The sequence below is a fragment of the Amphiura filiformis genome, chromosome 2 (genome assembly GCF_039555335.1).
Source record: "Amphiura filiformis chromosome 2, Afil_fr2py, whole genome shotgun sequence".
In the NCBI taxonomy this organism is placed as follows: domain Eukaryota; kingdom Metazoa; phylum Echinodermata; class Ophiuroidea; order Amphilepidida; family Amphiuridae; genus Amphiura; species Amphiura filiformis.
In genome coordinates this window covers 87,575,803-87,595,955 of record NC_092629.1, presented here as the reverse complement: position 1 = coordinate 87,595,955, position 20,153 = coordinate 87,575,803, and the positions used below count along the sequence as shown (strand labels likewise).

Genomic DNA, 20,153 nt, shown 5'->3' with positions numbered 1-20,153 from the left:
ATTACCATGATTATAACATTTATAACTGTCCATTCCAGCATTAATATTTCCAAAAAACTTGGTGTCACATGCCTGTATTAGTATGCAGTCGTTCTAATTGAATCAATTTCTATGGTGTATCTTGCGGATTAATAAAGGTCTGAAGTGAAGTATTGATGCATCTTTCCACATGACCAATGTACATTGCCTACAGGCCTGTACAGTATACTGAGTCCTTAAAAAAATATTTTTCCGACCGACCGACCCCCTCCAAAATCACATTGGAGGGCAAGCAAACGATTTTTGGCCCAATTGTGTGCTTTTTGTTTGTTTGCAGGATTTGGCTTTGCACTCGTCTACAATCCGTCCGTCGTTATGATTGGTCAGTACTTTGACGAACATTTCACAGTAGCGAATGGTGTGGCATATGCGGGAGGTTCAATCGGTCAAATATGTTATCCGTTAATGACAGGTGTCCTCATTGACAGCTTTGGATGGCGTGGAGCAGTATGGGTACTTTCAGCTGTAACGTGTCACCTAATAGTCAGCGGAGCCATGCTGAGGTCAAAACGTGCAGAAAAATTTGCAAGTGAAAGCGAAACATTTAATTATGCGCATAATAACGCGGCATTTGATCACATTGAACATGTTGATGCCGAACATGAATTGTCTACAATATCTTCAGGCATTCTAATGACGTCACATACCAAACATTTAGGTTCGCGAAAACAACACGCCAATAGTGTTGTTCATCAACCCGATATTAATGATCGAAAAGAAATGAAACTCTTTTCAGAACCTGACACCTCTGATAGTTCTGTGAGGACAACATCCAAATTTCAAGACACGGTAACCATAGCAATAAATGAATTATATAAGGAAACAACGTGTGAAAATAATGCAATACGCAGGCAATGGGGAACAGTTCTCTTGGTCCTGAAATCTATTTTAAAAATATTTTGTTTGACATTATGTTGTTTGTTTTGTTCATTTCTGGTATGATATTCTTCGCACCTGTTAGTCATGCAATACCTCGCGCATTGGAGGCAGGGATCAGTGAATCGGATGCAGGCTTCCTACCAACTCTGTTTGGAATTGGGACCTTTGTTGGGCAAGTTTTACCCCCTTTTATAGCCGATTTTCTTCATATTCAAAGAGGTTTAATCACTGCTTGTGCATTTGTAACGTGCTCTATTTTGAATTTTCTTAATCCATATTTCAATACTTATTGGCACCACACTGTTTATCAGTTTATCTACGGGACTGCTTCTGGGACTCAACTGGTATTCTTATATACAATTATTCAGGTAATCCTTCATGAGGAACACCGTGTAATGGGTGTGGGTTTTGCCATTTTTGTCGACGCAATTGGGGACGGAGCAGGTGTAATGTGCGCAGGTAAGTGTTGTATATTGGATAAAATGCTAAGCGTGTCATTACCATTTAACATACAATACAGTGGCGTAGATTTCTGACATTGGGGTGGGGGTGGTGTTGGAAAAACTTTCTTGAACTACTGTGAATCCATATTCACTGTATCCGTACAGTGGAATAAATTCGCGCTAAGCGCAAAACAGAATTTGCACTTTGGGGGCTAAAATGGCCAAATTTGAGACTAATTTGGTCAAAAACCTACATACAGGCGGCAACATGGGGGGGTGATGATTGTATAGACCATTGGGGGTTTACCCCCCCCCATCCCCGCCGGGATCTACGTCTATGATACAATAACATCTTGTATGTACAACATACACCGAAGTGCAGTCGTACTTGGTGGCAGAATTGTACAAATAAAACAATCTACCAGGGATCGCTACGTGGATGCTTCTGCAATGACAGGGCCCTGAGGTATGCACATCTAATAATGGTCGGGGTGACTAGCACGTACCACCACTCCCCCTACGTGGCAGGTAGTACTGGGTTATAAAGTCTGCACAAAAAGAAACTCAGCTGTTATAAATACGCCTAATAGCTTCAGAACTAATACTTGTTTCCACAATATTTTTATATAGAAAGAAGGACGATTTATTTACGCACATTTTGATACCCCATTTGTCAAATGTCGCTCAATATTAACAACACAGTAGTGCTTTTAAAGAAAAATACCCGAATTTAAAAGTTGCAGTTTACAGCGATCAATGTTTTTTACGCAAGCATTGTGGCACGTAACACCCTCCATTTATCTTCGCGCTGACTTCAAATCAATACAAATAGCTGCAACTTTTAAATTCGGGTAATTTTCTTTGAAAACACTGCTGTGATGTTAATGTTGAACGATATTGGACAAATGGGGTATCAAAATGCGCGTAAATAAATCGTCCTTCTTTCTATGTTGAAATATTGTGGAAACAATTATTAGTTCTGAAGCTATAGGCGTATTTATAACAGATGAGTTACTTTTTGTGCAGACTTTATATACGTCGTACTCGTAGTAGCAAAAAACACGTACCGGACCAAAATATCAGAAAGTTCTTGACCTTTGACCTGTAAAAAAGATAAAGAGTTGTAAGAGATGGCGCAATCTCTTCTTCTTTCATTATCTTATTCAAGTCAAGAGATTGTATGTTTTACTAAAAACAAGTGAGGACTTTATTGTATGGATCTTGATTAGAATCCTCGATATATCACAATCTTTATAGTCGTAACAGTAAAAGTAAAAGGAATGAATGAAAAAGATGCATATTTTAAGAAATAAAGGGTAATGCATTATCTTTACACCCAGGCAGTAAAAACGTACGCCGAACCCATTATTTAAACGTTTTTACTGCCGAGGGCACATTATTTGCGTGTAAAGGATAATGATGCACCCTTTATTTCTATTATATTACCAGAAAATAGTGCGATTTAAAGAGAAAATATCATTTTTGGCACAAATATTTAAAGTTGTTTACTTCAAGGTAGAGCGCGTACGCGTAGGTGACAGCGCGTATGGCGGAAATATTGCACGCGTAACCAAGCGTAATGCTGTGCGTAGAATATGTTACGGCGCTTGACCCATTATTGCAGAATAATGGGCTCTCACGTGACGTGTTCTAACAAATCACAGTGCGCGATTTTGAATAATAATGGGTCGTAAGAGTAAAAGAATTATATAGATTTGCGCACCCACGCACACATTTTTCCTTTAAATTCTAATTAGATTTTGTGTTATTTTCAGGCTGGATGGTTGATGTAACTGGTAGCTATAAGGCAGCCTTTTGGTTCTTCGCTGGATTAGCAGCTATTGGTGCAATCTTAATGATATATGTGACATTTATTAAAAAGACGTGGATTAACAGCTGTTTGTGCAAACGTTAAGGTGTTTGTTTGTGACATTTTATAGATTAATAACTGACTATAACTGACTAACAAAGTTTACGATTGGGATCCTAAAGCTGAATTTCTACTCGATCGCGAAGGCTTTTGCAGAAAAGCGATTCTCACGCATGCTCAGTGTTTACTTCCGTTTTCAGAGCGTCAAGCCTATCAATCGATACAAATCGCAGAAGCAAAAAACGACGTCGCTTTTGCGAGTTGAAGAAATCTCAACTTTCGAGCGATATCGCTTGACACCTGAATGCATTGTCAAAAATCATTCCCGACCAACTGGATCTATTATTTTGCTCATTAACTTACCTTTCTCGATTATCAACTTTCGGTACAGAACTAGTTTAAAGCAATAATTATTGACAACAACAGATTTCCTTAAAATGTATTTTGTAGCATTTAGGATATTTTAATTGTCGTCTGCAATCGCTATGGCCGTGATAAGTGTAAATGCAAAAGCGACAGGCGATGTAACGCTCCACAATCAAGATAATATGACAAAAACATCATATATATTAATTTGTAGGTATGCTTCCCGATAATTTTGAGCTGGCAGGTCTTTGCGAGCCGACGGCGTACCAAAAAATGGGATCTTTTGGAGCTACGAACATGTAAAAGGGTGTCTTTTGGAGCTGCGACCAGTCAAAATCAAGGGTCTTTCTTGGCTTTCTGGTTGACAATCGCTTAAAAAACCCAGAAAGGCTTTTTGAGCCGAAATTATTAAAATCAAGGGTCGTTCAGTGCTCTGTTTTCAGAATTCAGGTGTCATTGGGAGCTGCGTGGTTTTTTCCGGGGATCATACCCGTATGGTCATTATGTTTTATGCCATGCGAAATTCGTCGAAATGTCCCCTTCAAATTGCCAAACTACACTATAATTGGTATTGCATTTAGTTCTGATATAGACGATATTATTACGTTTGGTAGACAAACAATTTATACGTTTTCATGCGTTTCCGAGAGTTTTATTATAAATGTATCTTTACAGTTTCATAATGTATCTCGGTTCATCGTCACAACACTTTATACGCATACTGATGTGCCGGTTCGTTGAACACAAAATCTGGAATCAGCTCGTATGCCTCTTTTACCCATAATCCTTTGCGAACCAGTTCATCCAAATCGGCTTCAAATTTTCCATCTTTGAATTCAGCATCCACATCAAATATAATGGGGCCACCTGTAAATGATAAATGATGTGATCACCAGAGGAGGCTTAAAGGCATTCCTACAATGCACTATGATTGGGAAATTTGATCAATATAACCTAATTTTAAAGGCAAAGTCCCCATTGCCACACACACAAAATGGTAATTTTAAGACTGCAGCCAACGAGCTAATAGTTGATACTTTAGGACTGATATTTGATTTTCTTACAGGAAACATTCATATTGTCCCACTGCATTAATTTTATTCCTAAGTCTCGATGTTTTGAATGTTAAATAATAGGATGAAAACACCAGATATTTTCACACAATCCCAATGCAAGGTATGATCAACTGTACCACATGTGTACAAAAGCCAGACATACAAGGTCAGAAACCCCATTGTGTTGTGGGAATGTCTTTAAACATCCTCTGTGTGATCACCGTACAGGAATGCAGATTGTGATATCTTCCTCAATAGCAACGTGTTGTTATTTTCTTTTTATCCCTATCTTCCCACATCATGACATGACATAATAATTAATATCCTCAATTTTGATAGTCATTTCTTAGGAACGATAATCAAAGCTCACTCACATTTTGCATCCCTGTCACCGCATGGACAAATGGTATGCACATAATTATAAACAGTCGTATAATAAATAGGGCGAAGAGCTTTCTGACACATACGTACTTGCAGTTAGATTTAGAAATCCGTGCAATGATAATTAAAAATCCGTGCTTGAGATATCCCTTTACTTTAAAAGTTTCAACCAGACAAATGACCAGGAAATTAAAGAAGTTCCTCCACAAAGTAAAACTAATCGAGTTGGAAAAATTATGTGAAAAGAGGTATTGTTTTTTGTTATCAGTCAAACTTTAATTTTGCCAATCAATGATTGGATACAATACCGCTCTTGTCAAAGACAATAGTCTTAAAGGTGCGAGTGAAATATATAATACGGTGTCTGATCTCCGCCAAACTCCCCCTTTTATAATTCATCTCCCCAAATTTTCAGTTTTCCCCCTTTTGCGAAATGCTTTCCCCTTTTTCAAATATTTCCCCGTTTAACTTTCCCCTTTTCAAATAGTTTCCCCCTTTTCAAATAGTTCCCCTTTTCGACTTTTCCCCTTTTCAAATAGTTCCCCCTTTTCGACTTTCCCCCTTTTCAAATAGTTCCCCTTTTCGACTTTCCCCTTTTCAAATAGTTCCCCTTTTCGACTTTCCCCTTTTCAAATAGTTCCCCTTTTCGACTTTCCCACTTTTCAAATAGTTCCCCCCTTTTCGACTTTCCCCCTTTTCAAATAGTTTCCCCCTTGTCGACTTACCCCTTTTCACATAGTTTCCCCTTTTCAAATAAATACCCCTTTTCGACTTTCTCCTTTTCAAATAGTTTCCCCTTTTCGACTTGCCCCTTTTCAAATAGTTTCTCCTTTTCGACTTTCCCCTTTTCAAATAGTTCCCCTTTTCGACTTTCCCACTTTTCAAATAGTTCCCCCTTGTCGACTTACCCCTTTTCACATAGTTTCCCCTTTTCGACTTTCCCCTTTTCAAATAGTTTCCCCCCTTTTCGACTTTCTCCTTTTCAAATAGTTTCCCCCTTTTCGACTTGCCCCCTTTTCAAATAGTTTCTCCCTTTTCGACTTTCCCCCTTTCAAATAGTTTCCCCCTTTTCAACTTTCCCCTTTTCATATAGTTCCCCCTTTTCGAATCCCCTTTTCAAATAGTTTCCCCTTTTTAATTTCCCCTTTTCAAATAGTTTCCCCGTTTTCGAATTACCCCTTTACAAATAATACCCTTTTTATTTTCACCCATTTTGTAAATAGTTCCCCCTTTTTACAAATAATCCCTTTTAACTTTCCTCCGCTTTTCACAAATAGGTTCCCATTTTAAATAGTTTATCCCTTTTTAAATAATACTCCCTTTTTGTTTTTATTACTCCCTTTTTGTTTGGTACTCCCTGTTTTCCGTGCGTAGGCTTTACCAGTAAGCCTGGACCCTGGAGAGTACCGTGCACTCACTACAGCTCATTTCGCTACATCCATTATTGGAAAGGCGTTCTATATGAATTTGGATACCAACGTAGGTAGATTTATAGCCTGTTGTGCAAGCGCCGCTAAATTCAATGGGTTAGGGATCCGTCAACTTTTATGCACGTTTAGGGAGTGATCGTTATTTATGGCAGGGGGGAATGGGTAAATTTAGGGGGGAACACGAAATTTTTTTGTGGTCTTGAGGGGGGGACCTGAAATTTTTAGTTGGACCAGGAGGAGGGAGTGTTAAATTTTAAATGGAGAAAATTGGGAAAACAAGGGGGGAACGCGAAAATTTTGAGCGGACGCGAGGGGGGAAAGCGAAATTTTTTGTCGATATTTTTGCCAAAACACCCATTCCCCCCCTGCCGTAAATAACGATCGGTCCCTTATAGAGGGGCTGTACAAAGAGCAAATCCGATATGATTGATAAACCAAATGATGTTCAGAATGTTAAACGGGTGAAACTGGCATGCATAAATATTTATGCTGGTCAAATTCATAGCAATGATGTTTGAAAGTCTGTGAAGAACTTGTCTATAAACAGGGATATGTCAGAGACAACGAACAACTGGCTGCCATTGTTACAGAAGCCTAGATAATAAGAATTGTTTGTCTATATTATTCAAAAGGTTTTTTTTAAGTTAGCACCAAAGTTTAAAACAAGCGGTCTTAACAGTGAAATGACAATAAAAGCATACATTTATAAAACGGGCCTGGACAAAATGGGCATTGCATATTTATGACAAGTGTGGCTGTGTGATTTTATGCAACTTTATTTTTAAGCCAGTTCCGAGTAATTTTCGCTATTCTTTGTTTGTCAACAATTCCGTTAACAATAAAAATGTGCTTTCTAATCAAAGGCTCTATGGGGTATATTCAATTGACCAGACAAATGAACCAGGGACTTCGGTCAGTGGTGCACGCCTCAAAAATCCAAAAAGAATTAGTAGGCCCTATTATGTTAGATGGAGAATTAAGTAGCAATTAAGCCTAGTCTTTTTCAAGTCGAGACAAGTCCAAAATAATAACGATTAATAAGCCAATCGAATTGATTCGAATTCCAAACTCCTGGCCTTTTCCTGGGTCTATATTTAGTTGCATGATATAATTCAGATTATGATTTTTCTTAAATGTAGATCTATATCCTATAGAATTCATAAATTACACAATAAGTATCATTTTATTCATTTTATTTAGAAAAAAAGTAAAAAGGAGGATATTTACAAAACGGGTGAAAGTAAAAGGGGATATTTACAAAACGGGTGAAAGTAAAAGGGGATATTTACAAAACGGGTGAAAGTAAAAGGGGATATTTACAAAACGGGTGAAAGTAAAAGGGGATATTTACAAAACGGGTGAAAGTAAAAGGGGGATATTTACAAAACGGGTGAAAGTAAAAAGGGGATATTTACAAAACTTGACGGGTGAAAGTAAAAAGGGGATATTTACAAAACGGGTGAAAGTAAAAGGGGATATTTACAAAACGGGTGAAAGTAAAAGGGGGATATTTACAAAACGGGTGAAAGATAAAAAGGGGGATATTTACAAAACGGGTGAAAGTAAAAGGGGATATTTACAAAACGGGTGAAAGTAAAAGGGGATATTTACAAAACGGGTGAAAGTAAAAAGGGGATATTTACAAAACGGGTGAAAGTAAAAGGGGGAAATTTAAAACGGGGAATTATTTGTTAAAAGGGGAACTATTTACAAAATGGGTAAAAATAAAAGGGGGAACTATTTACAAAAAGGGGGAACTATTTGCAAACAGGGAAATTAAAAGGGGGAATTATTTGTAAAAAGGCGGGGGGGGGTAAGTAAAAATCGGGGAATTAATAATAAAAGGGGGCATTTGGCGGAGATCAGACACCGTAATATAATGTACTCAGCATAATGTAAAATTTCTATAGAATTCCGATCCCGGTCTTCATCCATGTTCTTTGGGTAATACATTCGAATTCACCGTAGAAGTAGTGATGTAACAGGATTAATTACTAGCGATTAGTGAAAACAATTTTTGAATGTATTGCCCAGCACTATAAGTAGGCTGCACTCATCCAGGGAACTTATGATGATAGCGGGAATTGCTCCTGACGTAAGAAAACACACCGTGACCATGGTGACGTGGTCCATATGTGGTATACCATGTCTATAATAATAACTGACCTTGGCCATCATACGGCAATATCATTGATATAGGCCAGCATACAGTAATATCCTTCCCAACATGCTTAGTAGCCAAGTCGGTAGAAGATATTATTCTTGTAATCCACACACTATGTACACATATATACATTTGGGCACATTTTATTATACGATAAATACGAATTTAGTAAACATGGTAGGCATATTATAACTTCGGGATATGCCAGAATATGGTACGGGTGGAGTTGAACCAGGTTGAACGTAGAGGGCTGGCTTATATACAGGCCTTGCCGTTTGAGGCGAGCGATCGCTCTCGCTCGCCACCGCTCGCCCAAACTCGATTTCTAGCGAGCGATTTTCCACTCGCCATAGACACTAAATATCACTCGCTGCGAATCTCAGCAATCAGCAATTGAATCAGCCAATTCAGCATTTATTCCATTCTGTGCCCTCTCCAAGCGGAGAAAATCACAAATCTTAGCGCGCTTCGCGCGCATTTCGACATAAGTTCATACATACCGTTTTAAGACCAAAGCTGTACTTGATTCACTACGAGAATTTTCAGAAAAATTCAGTGAACGGTTGAAAATCCATGCAAATCTGTGTTGGATTACAGATTTTTCTCTTTTTTTTCAAACGATCACGTATTTTTGTCTCCTAGTGATTATACCTAAATAAATGCTATTGGTGGAAATTCGACCACTCGCCTAGCATCATGCTAGCGAGTGATTAACCACTCGCCTTTAAAATCTAGACGGCAAGGCCTGTATATATGATGACGCTATCTGCGCATGGTCAAAGACGATTCCTTAGTAGCCACAGACCGTCCGCTGGAATTAGTTAGAACAGGAACCATTCGTCATAATGAACAAAATGGCTGTTGGTGGTATGTTTTCGCATCGACTGTGACCTTTAGTCCCCAACATTGCCCCCAATGAACTCACATTCTCCTGATTCATTTCCTGTCATGTCTGTGGGCAATCATTATCCGGTATTTAGCGTATATTAGCGTATAAATACTGCGAAATCTATTGTCATTGCAATATACCCTTTCCGTATTCAGCCACTATAAACCCCCGGGCTATAAACACGCTCATACGCTGGCGAAGTTATGTAATAATCGGATTAATTACCATAGCAATAGGTGAAAACAATTTTTGAATATACCGCGCTGCACTGGTACGTTCACGCGGTACCTCTGCTTTGAACCATCATGTTGATCACTCGCACCTGTAAGATTAGTATCTTTGAAATAACCGGTTTTGTATTCAATCTATGATACCTATTCTTTGATAATCAATGATGCGATTACTCAGTAGCGTAGCCAGCGGGGGGGCAGGTGGGGCAGAGTGCCCCCCCCCCCTGACAAAAAATGAAAGAAAAAGTGCCCTCTGACAAAAAAAATGAAAGAGAAAATCAGGAGGGCAAAGGAAAAGAAAAGGGCAAGGAGCCCTTTTCTAGCAAAATTCAGGCCCAAAATAGTGTTAAATACAAAATTTGTCCGCGCTACGCGCGCACATTGTAACAATAAAGCCCTTTTTAGCCGGATAATGGGCGAAAATAGTGTAAAATACCATTTTTTTTCGCGCTACGCGCGCACATCATCCCAATAAGGCCCTTTTCGGGAAGCTCGAAGACATACACTCTCTAAGTATTGTATGATGCAACTGCAATTTTTTTCGTCTGTGCCCCCAAAATTTAATTTTGCCCCCCATGACCAAGAAAGCTGGCTACGCCCCTGCGATTACTGCTCTTCATTTGACCGAGAAATTTTATTTTAACATGAAAAGATGTAGCTCATAATTTTGCTCATTTTAGCAATGAATTCGATCGGTTCCATGCTTAATTAAATCACTGAGTGAGCCTTGCATAACAATATCCAGCGAGTGACCAGGGTTCTGGGTGTATGATCAAAAACTCAACATAGGTAGACCTCAGACTTGTTCTTGTTTTAACGTACTGAACCGTAAACGGAATAGCTTAAAATGGCAGTGCGCTCTCGAAGCTGAAAGTTAAAATTAGGTAGGGCGCACATTTATTAAGAACCGTGCGGAAGAATTTTGATAATTTCAACAAAAATGTCATTTAATGACATACTGAAGCATCAAACCCTAAGATGTTTTTTTTTTTTTTTGATAACCTACTTTTTTTTTTTTTTTAAATAACATGTTAAAATGTTTGCAGTAGGTTATTAAAAAACAAAACAAAAAAAAAAAAAAAACAAAACTGTATTTTAATGCATGAAAACGTGTTATACTCTTTGTATACCCTTTTATATAACCCGACATTTAAACGTTTTCTGACAACCTTTTATAACCTTTTGGGAATGATGTCGTAAACGTTTTGTGGTTGCTGGGTCCCTTTTTAACTCTTGTCATCTGCTAACAATTCCACTGTATATATAAATGAAAATCTATATAGAAAACAACATGAATGTTTAATACTTTAATATCGAAGTCGACTCACCAGGTTTGACAATGCGTATCAGTTGTGGCATGCAGTCTAGATATAAATGGCCGCTCACAAGAGCTCCGCATAAAATTAAGCCGTCATAGCTATCTGAAATTGTATAATAAATAATTGACACATAATAATTTTATGATCCTCGTACCCTATGAATACAAGAAAGTGGAACATAATGCATACATCAGTGGCGTACATCAAAACATGTGAGTTATCAAATCTGATCAATTCCCTCGTTATACAAGTTATGAGTTTTCGTTTCTCTTTTCTTCAGAATAGGAGCAGAACTTATCCGCAATCACAACATCTAAAGCTGAATTTATACTACATCCCAGTCACCCCGATCTCACAGATAAGACCACAGAGATGATGCAACAGAAAGTTTTGTTCGTCTTTGCACCAACCCCCCCCTCAGACACACCCACACACACCCCAACGCCAAGAAAACTAGCTACGTCCCTGTTTCTCATACACTCCTGGAGATAGTTAATCATGCAACCTTGCCCTATAGACGAATCTAATTTCACGCATTCCTACACCTCAATGGCAGCCATAGCTGGGTCCTAAAATGTGAAATGATGTGGCCTTGGCGGGGATATTAAACTGCTTTCCATCACACCTGTTACACGTAGACAAAAGAATGGTGAAAGTTTGGGACACAATACAATTCAACATCGATTTTTAAGCGGATTTGATCCACCCAGTTGGGCAGTAACAACACCAGTTTGGTGCAGACGGGACCCAGTAATGGTCGACTGAATTCTGACCATCACTTGGCTCGTTGGATTCGTCTATATACATACGAACTCCTTGCAAAAAAGATCCGGCTTCCCATGCACGGTCCACACACCTCATATGCAGTAACCAACATGCTGATATGGAGACACGATTCATATGAAAAACTTTCGGGAATATGAATAATTAATAGCTTACACACTTCTTATGCACAACAATCAGTGTGTTTTTACGGTGCAAAAAAACTTATGCTCCACGCTCGGGATATGAAAGTTAAAACCCTATTTAAAAAAACGCTAACTTCAAAACTTTCTGTGACTTCGAAAAACCCGCGTTTTTTTTATTAAAGATACTCATTCTGTCTGGTTTTCAATGGGAAAGTAGCCAAATTGTCGCATGATTCAGAGGGGCTCGTCAATTAACCTGTTGCTCTTCATTTTTCCCACGGGCGGAACACGAATATTCATACTTTCAGGTTTCCGTAGATACACAACTATAGGATAAGAGAAAAGGCCCACGGTTTTTTTTAAATTTATTTATTTAATTTGAGCTTCTTTTTTTTTAAATGAGCTAAAGCTACAATCAAGCTGGACAAAATCACCAGTGCCCACATGAGTTGTCAATACATGTGCATGCAGTTAGGACGCGGGACTACCAATTCTTTAGAAATGCATAGTCGCGGTAAAAGTCGATCGATACATGTTAAAATCAGCACAATTCAGAGATACACCTTTTTGCTATGCAATTTATTTTCTCGGTCAAATATAAAGCAATATTTTTTTTTTCTTCAGTAAATATGTCAGTTAAAGACATAGTGCTTGGATATACATTTTTTTTAAAATCCTGGTGTTAAAATTCAAGCATCATATTTTGTCTTTTAGTGTGATATTTTTGATTTTTATAGGCCTTTAGTTCGCCCGTGAGCTTTTTACGGAATTCATTTTTTTGCGTCTCAAACTAATATAGTTTGCTAAAGAAAGATTTTTCCCACCTCTGTAAAGCACATCGTGTGGGTCTATATATTATAGTTTTGAAAAGAATTTCCGTTTTTATTTTACCCTTTTTCCCTTCATGCTCCGAAAATGTCAAACTCAGTACTTTATCTCCAGAACAACCAGCAGAAATAATCGATATTTCAATTGTTGTCAACCAGGTCCCTTTTCCATTGAAAACCAGGATTGCCTGACCAGCGATTTGGTAGCTCAAATCCCCAATTCTGGTAAATGAGGTGAATTTTGGAAATTTGCTCCCGTGATAGCCTGCAATTTCAATTTATAGGGGCTATGGATTCCATGATTATGAAAACCATTTTGTATGTTTGTTTGTTTGTTTATTTACCTAGGATGAGGTCCTTGGGAAACTCCACTGTCTAAACCTAGAAAAATTCTATTATTTGAGGGGATTTATTAGAGGGGATTTTAATTTTCTGTCCCTCCTATCTCCAGGTGAATTTTGAATGACCCCCCCCATCGCGGGTTGGCATTTTCATTACACCCTTCAGACTTGCGTTCGGGTTTGTGTAGGCCTATTTGTCATAATTTAGCGCTATAGGACCTACTTTCTAAATGTAGGCTATAGCTATAGCCGTGCTATATAAATATTATAAGGTACCGGTATGTAATATTATGTAGCCCTATGGGGGTGGGGTGGGTACTCAACACATTTTAACCATGACTTACAATGCAAGGCTCATTGTTGCCATAAATGATTTTTCCTTTAGGTCATTATAATAGGTTGTTATAAACTTCCATGTTTAAACTTGTATTGTTTTGGCTGCTTCATTATGACTTTCGGTGGGTTTAAGCAATTTCAAACAAACACAAACAAAAGGCACTATACCCAGTCACCTTCATGACAATTGAAACACTAGGTAATTTCTTTGCTATATTGAAGTTCTGGCAACACTGTATCCAGGCCGGGCACCCAGAGATATCGATCCACAATGCTAGTATTAGCCTAAGATTTCACGCGTGGATTTGAAAATTTTTCAGCTGGTAGTCAAAAATTATGGAATCAAAACGGAAATTCTGAAAAAACTATGATATATCGCTCACGGTGATGTGCATTAGAAAGTTGGGAAAAATCCTTCTTTAGCGAACTATATTACTTTGAAAAGCTAAAAAAAATCCAAAAAAAGGGCAGAGTTGAAGCCTATCAAAATCGAAAATCTTACACTAAATGACTGAATTTCACGACTAAGTTTAACACTAAGATTTGAAAAAAAATACAGTATCAAGCATTACAGTTTTTCCTGACATTTACTGAAAAAATTAAAATTATTGCTTTTCATTTGGCCGAAAAAAAAATTTTTACACTGAAAAGGTGTAACTCAAAATTTTGTTCATTTGAATACCAAATTCGATCGTTTGTATTGCCTTATTAAATGACTGAGTGAGCCTTGCAGAACAATAACAATCGGTAGTCCCGCGTCCTAACTGCATGCTGTGCGCGAAAGCGTGAAGAAGGGCCCATTATTATTATTATGGCACACACTACATGTGCGCTTGCCTTGTCAATCTTTTCGGAAAGTGGGCCAAACTTTTCCATATATGCAACACATAAATTGCCAAAGATCGCTGTGCAAAGTGTGCATGAAGAGATCGTGTGCACTGGTAGCCTGCTTCGCAGCAGAATGATGATGATGATGATGAGAAATTCGTTATAAAAATATCTTAGCTTACTATCTTGTATATCCAGTTTGTTGGTTCCGATGTGAGCACATATCAGACGTCTGTAGATTCCCCTTTCTTTGCTTAATTTCAAACTTTCCGTAGAAAAATCAACCCCATCTATATTTTTGAATCCTAGCTTTGTCAACTGTGTAAGTGTAAAATGAGAACAGGCATAATGATTATACTTTGATATGTCAGTATTTGTGTAAACGTAATCCATCCAAAATCAAACGATGCAATTGAAAAAGAAGTAGAAAAGTCGGGGGGCACTTCCATGACAGAAAGGCATCATGTGCCTCGGGATAAACCCCCTTTTCCAAACCGGCTTGTACCCAATGACCCCCTTTTTTGTGTTATGGTCCTACCTATTACCCAATGACCCCTTTAAAAAAAATTCATGTACTCAATGACCCACTTTTTCTATTTCCTGCTATACCCAATGACCCCACTTTTAATTCCCAAATTTAGGTGGTATTTGTGTTCTCCTCCAGAAATAATGAGATTTTTCACATTTCCAAGGTGGCCAAGTTGTTTTTACGCAGTTTGGCACTTATTTATGTGTACTTACTCTTTTGGCAATCCTGTACTCAATGACTCCCATTTTACTTTTTGTTACCCCAATGACCATCCTTTTTCCAAAGTTTCATACCGAATGACCCCATTTTTATTCAGGTTGTGTACTGAATGACCCCATATTTTTGTAATTGTACATTTGACCTGAATGCCCCTTACTTTTAACATGGCCGAGGCACATCCCTGCCATTTCAGATAGGGAGTGCCTCCCCCGGGAGAAAAGTTTCAAAAAGCGCCAACAATTTTGTTACTTTTTGAAATTTTGGCTCATGATCAGGATGAATATTGGTGTAAAACTGGTACCTTTCCCCACTTAATTTCCTTTGCCTTTCCGATTTTCTCTTTCATTTTCATTTTTTTTTTTTTTTTTTTTTTTTTTTTTTGTCAGAGGAGCATTTGTCTCTTTCATTTTTTGTTCCGTTTTGAAATTTTATATTTTACACCATTTTGGGCCATGCTCGGGGTGAATATTGGTGCCAAACGGGTTCTTTGCCCTTTTCTTTTCCTTTATTTTCCCGATTTTCTCTTTCATTTCTTTTTTTTTTGTCTGAGGGGCACTTGTCTCTTTCATTTGTTGTCAGGGGCGCTCTGTCCCCCTGCCCCTAATAGAAACAGTTTAACATATGACTTCTTTTGTTCCATGATATTTTTGCCACATACAAAATATATCTCAAACCATGGTGAATATGCATTTCTCAATGTCCCAAATTTAATAGTTTAAATACTCATTTATCAAAAAAACTGACACCAATGCACAATCTTCGAATAACAAACATCATTCTTCTATATTCATTTCACCCAGTGTCATCACCAAAATAGTACTATAATAATAGCCCAGTAGCAAAATCGCCTCCCGTATAGGACTTCCATGTTTATTTTGACTTCTCACCAAATAAAGTAAGGCCCCAGTTTATATTGCTAAATTCTGCATATCCAAAACATTTTGAGAAAATTCCACTAAAAGTAAAACAGATGTTGAAACCTTAAGTTGGTCTCATTTTCCCAGTTACATATTGGCGCGCGACCAAACGAAATTCCGAAAATACAACAATCAGTTTTATTATTTCTGTGCGCCAAGAAGACAATAATATAATGTACATTTTTTCAGAGCTTGGTGTTCTTTCATGTGGACTTGATATTTTAATGTGATCTAATAAATGGCACGATAAGATATAAAACCATACGAATGGCTCGAGTGTGCTTTTCATTAAAGATCTAAGCCACAATAACGTGATGCGCCAACGAGATCCCATTTTTTCCCGATCTTGTTACATGACCAACTGAAGGTTAAAATCTGCCTTGCTTTCATTGGGATAATGTTGGAACACAATTTCCCATTCACTGTGAATGTGTTAATAGTTTCACGAGGTTTTTGGTCCAAAATTCCATGAATTTTAACCTCACAAACCAAAATTATCAGGACACTAAAAATTTGGCTATAGTATCTTGAGGTAACATGCTAAAAACTATTTTTTTAATCTATGACCCATTTGTAATACCACATGCTACATTCTAAGCGACAATGACTGACAGAAATTTATAGAAATTGTTGCGCCATGTTAATTGTTTTTGGATATCGGAAAGGAAAAACGAAAAAAAGGGACATAAGATATTAACGACGTAGTTACTTGGCATCTCCGGGATTCGAACCTTAGACCGCTCGTGCCAAGCGCAATATCAACGACCGATAGCTACGGATCTTTTACTGGACCGGCCAACGAATACGTGACGTGCGTATAATATGACTTAGGGTAATCCCGTCATGGAATCACGCACGTGGGTGCATGCATGCGTAGTGATTTTGCTTTGTAACATTGTGCACGATATTTATATAGCAATAGGGTTCATATGAAAAGGTTTGAATACAAAAACGATTCTCTTAGGCCCTGTATCCATAGGCTGTTCCCTTGTGGCGTGTGCCCTTGTTCCGTGTTCACTTGTTCCCATGTGACCTGCCACACAGACAACGAACCTTTGTTTTGCTTAGCGGCCACTAAGCAAAACAAATAACAAGTCGAACGTGGTAAATCTGTTGAAAACTACTAGTATCCAAGCACAGATTTTGACCAAAATTTACGTTTTAAAAGTCAAAACCTCAAGTGTTCCTAACATTTTTTTCAAACATGATGATGGTAAATGACGATGATACATTCTGATCATACCTCGTGTGCCACAAGACCCGTTCCGCAGGCCATATCCATGATTTCTGCATCTTTGTTAGTCAGCAATTTTGCCATAGTTGCTGCTGCCCATCGAGGTCCAGTATAACCCTCTTCTGTTAAATCCTTTAAAGTATTTAACGTGGAAACAAATTTCGAGTAGAATGATTATGACGACAATGGAATGGCAATGTCAACTCACGTATGTGATAAAAAAAACCTGCCAACTTTCATCTTGTGTATATTGGACGAGCGCGGAAATTGCTCATTGAAGATGCCACTAAATTGATTATTCATTCACTGGTGACATCCTGCCTCGACTATTGCAATAGTCTGTTGATGGGAATAAGCATGGAACTGCAGAACAAACTTCAAAATGTCCAGCGCACAACAGCAACACTTTCAGGAATCGCAATTTTACCGTCCATCACTTCATAAATGAACTCCACTGGCTTCCCATCAAGCAACGCATTGATTAAACAATTCGCGCAATTGTATAAAGCACTTCACAGACAAGCTCAATCTGACGTCATTGATTTATAAATTTGAATTACTCAAAGGCAGCTCTTCATGATCAGATGGTGCCTTTCTTGTTTAACCAATAACTCGATGTGTTTGTTTTTGTTACCGAGAGTTTGCTGCTTATGCTCCAACATTAATTGTGGAATAAACTAGCAGTAGACATGTCACTGTGGCCACACTGTGCATGCAAGAATGACAGTTAATTGAAAAGCGCGCGCATCAAAGCTGGATATTTTTGGAAAATATCCATGTCACAAAAAGGGTTGTAAACAACATTTGCAAAGCTACATTAATTTTACAAAAAATATCCATTGAATTTGGACAAGATGTGAGCAGATAAAGAGTTTCCAAAACAACCATGGAAATACTTCCTTTGTATGGCTATGTCTCATGGCCTGTAGCAAACCCTATGCAGTGAGACTGGCAACATTTTAGTGACATATTTGAGAATCTAATACATCAGGTTAAAAGCACATGAGTTTTAAGCTGCTATACTATATTAACACAATCATCATGGATACTCGATAGTGGGTAGAGATCTAAGCACATTTATTTTTAGACAACACTAGGTTCAATTTGAGATAATAGATAATAGATGGTAGATAATAAAAGACAATCTTACCTTCTGGTAAAGTGGGAGCCCATTCATCATAGAACTGCTTTATTCCTTCCTCCGTTTGTGGGAAGTTTCTCTCTTTACAAAGACGAATTTGAGCCGACATGATGACACCTGAACTATGCAACTGTTTGCCTGTGCACTACGGCAATTTCACAATACACTTCTCAAACACAATAGTTGAATATGATTTTATCAGCAGTTTACAGAACGTAACATGACTACTCACTGCTTCTGTTATTGATATCCTTGCGAGGGCCTATTTTTCATGTAAAATGGAGAACTGTTTAATTTCGTGTCTATTTAAGTGTCGGATTTTTTCGTTGTAACTAGGACTTCCCAACTTTTCATTGAAGAACAGAAAGAAAAAAACTTCATCTTCTTGTCAATTTATGAAAATCCCTTGAAAAACAAAACATTAGTTGTATACCGGCCTACAATTCGAATTGCACTTCTGGCGTAGTGATTTAGTGTAGTATACAACCTTGAAACATTGACCTTTGTTTTTTTATTATCGATATCGAATTGATATTAAAGATATGGCAATTTTATATATGAATGTGTACTGGTTATCAATCAATTGAATACCTGGGTGGAAGAAGGGCCCAACTCCATTAAAACAGTTTTTGAGATATTAAGAAAAAACTTAATATTTGGAAAAGTTTTATAGACAGATTGTTTCATCTTCAGGGGACCTTTAATTTAGCAGATAGGCGAGGTCTGCTTGTTTTCTGTTGACAAGGGGCAGTCTTCAGTGAACGGCTCTTTTCAGAGCCACCAAAACTTACAAAATCAGCAGATAGGCGAGATCTGCTTGTTTCTGTCGACAAGGGGCAGTCTTCAGCAAACGGCTCTTTTCAGAGCCACCAAAAACTTACAAATTCAGCAGATAGGCGAGATCTGCTTGTTTCTGTAGACAAGGGGCAGTCTTCAGCAAACGGCTCTTTTCAGAGCCACCAGAACCTTTATATTAGCAGATAGGCGAGATCTGCTAGTTCTCTGTAGACAAGGGGCAGTCTTCATTGAACGGCTCTTTTCAGAGCCACCAAAACTTACAAAATCAGCAGATAGGCGAGATCTGCTAGTTTCTGTTGACAAGGGGCAGTCTTCAGCAAACGGCTCTTTTCAGAGTCATCAGTAGACAAGGGGCGGTCTGCATGTCTCATTCTTAGGTACTTTGTCCTGAAGAAGTCAGAGCTACTCCTGACGAAAGCTTGACAGTTCTAAACTTGTCCGACGGCGAACCCGCTAAAAACCTACTAATTGTTATGAATTCCCGTAAAAGCCTATCCCACAATTGGACCTTTAATACATGAACATACAGTATTACATGCATTCTAAATTATATATGATGTTTCCATGGCATCGGTACAGGTCTTAATACCAGCTGGAGTTGGGCCCTTCTTCCACTAATATACTGCAATTGCCAGTTCCGTAAGCAGAAGTGTTGTAAATAGCAACAGAAATTTGGTAATTATCCATTTATTGTACAAGTTATAAACATGTAATATGTTAGCAAGAAAGTTTAATGTAAAGCAGATTTCATGGATGAACGAAATTCCTCTTTAACCCAATATTTGTGGAAGAAAGGCCCAACTCCATGGAGTTGGGCCTTTCTTCCATAAAATCCATGATCAAGTGTACCTGAAAGACTATTTAGAGAGTGGATTTTGGCTCAACTTTCACACATAAGGAAGAACAGTCTGCTGGCAATAAAATGCTGGGTCTAACTCATTTTTGTAAAAAATTGGAGTTGGGCCCATCTTCCACTCATAAAGAAAGTACATGTTTACCCAATCTTCCTG

The 20,153-nt window shown here is 38.1% G+C and overlaps 1 protein-coding gene across 1 annotated transcript; it reads right to left on the bottom strand.

Moving 5' to 3' along the window:
• Window positions 1-1,987: 1,987 nt before the first annotated feature.
• LOC140144345 (methyltransferase-like protein 27) lies at window positions 1,988-18,454 on the bottom strand. Its single transcript, XM_072166173.1, has 5 exons — window positions 18,355-18,454; window positions 17,214-17,326; window positions 14,488-14,623; window positions 11,075-11,167; window positions 1,988-4,464 (listed from the first exon to the last, which is right to left on the bottom strand). The coding sequence occupies exons 1-5, from the start codon at window positions 18,452-18,454 to the stop codon at window positions 4,298-4,300; spliced, it is 609 nt and encodes a 202-aa protein (XP_072022274.1). The 3' UTR covers window positions 1,988-4,297.
• Between the last annotated feature and the right edge of the window lie 1,699 nt (window positions 18,455-20,153).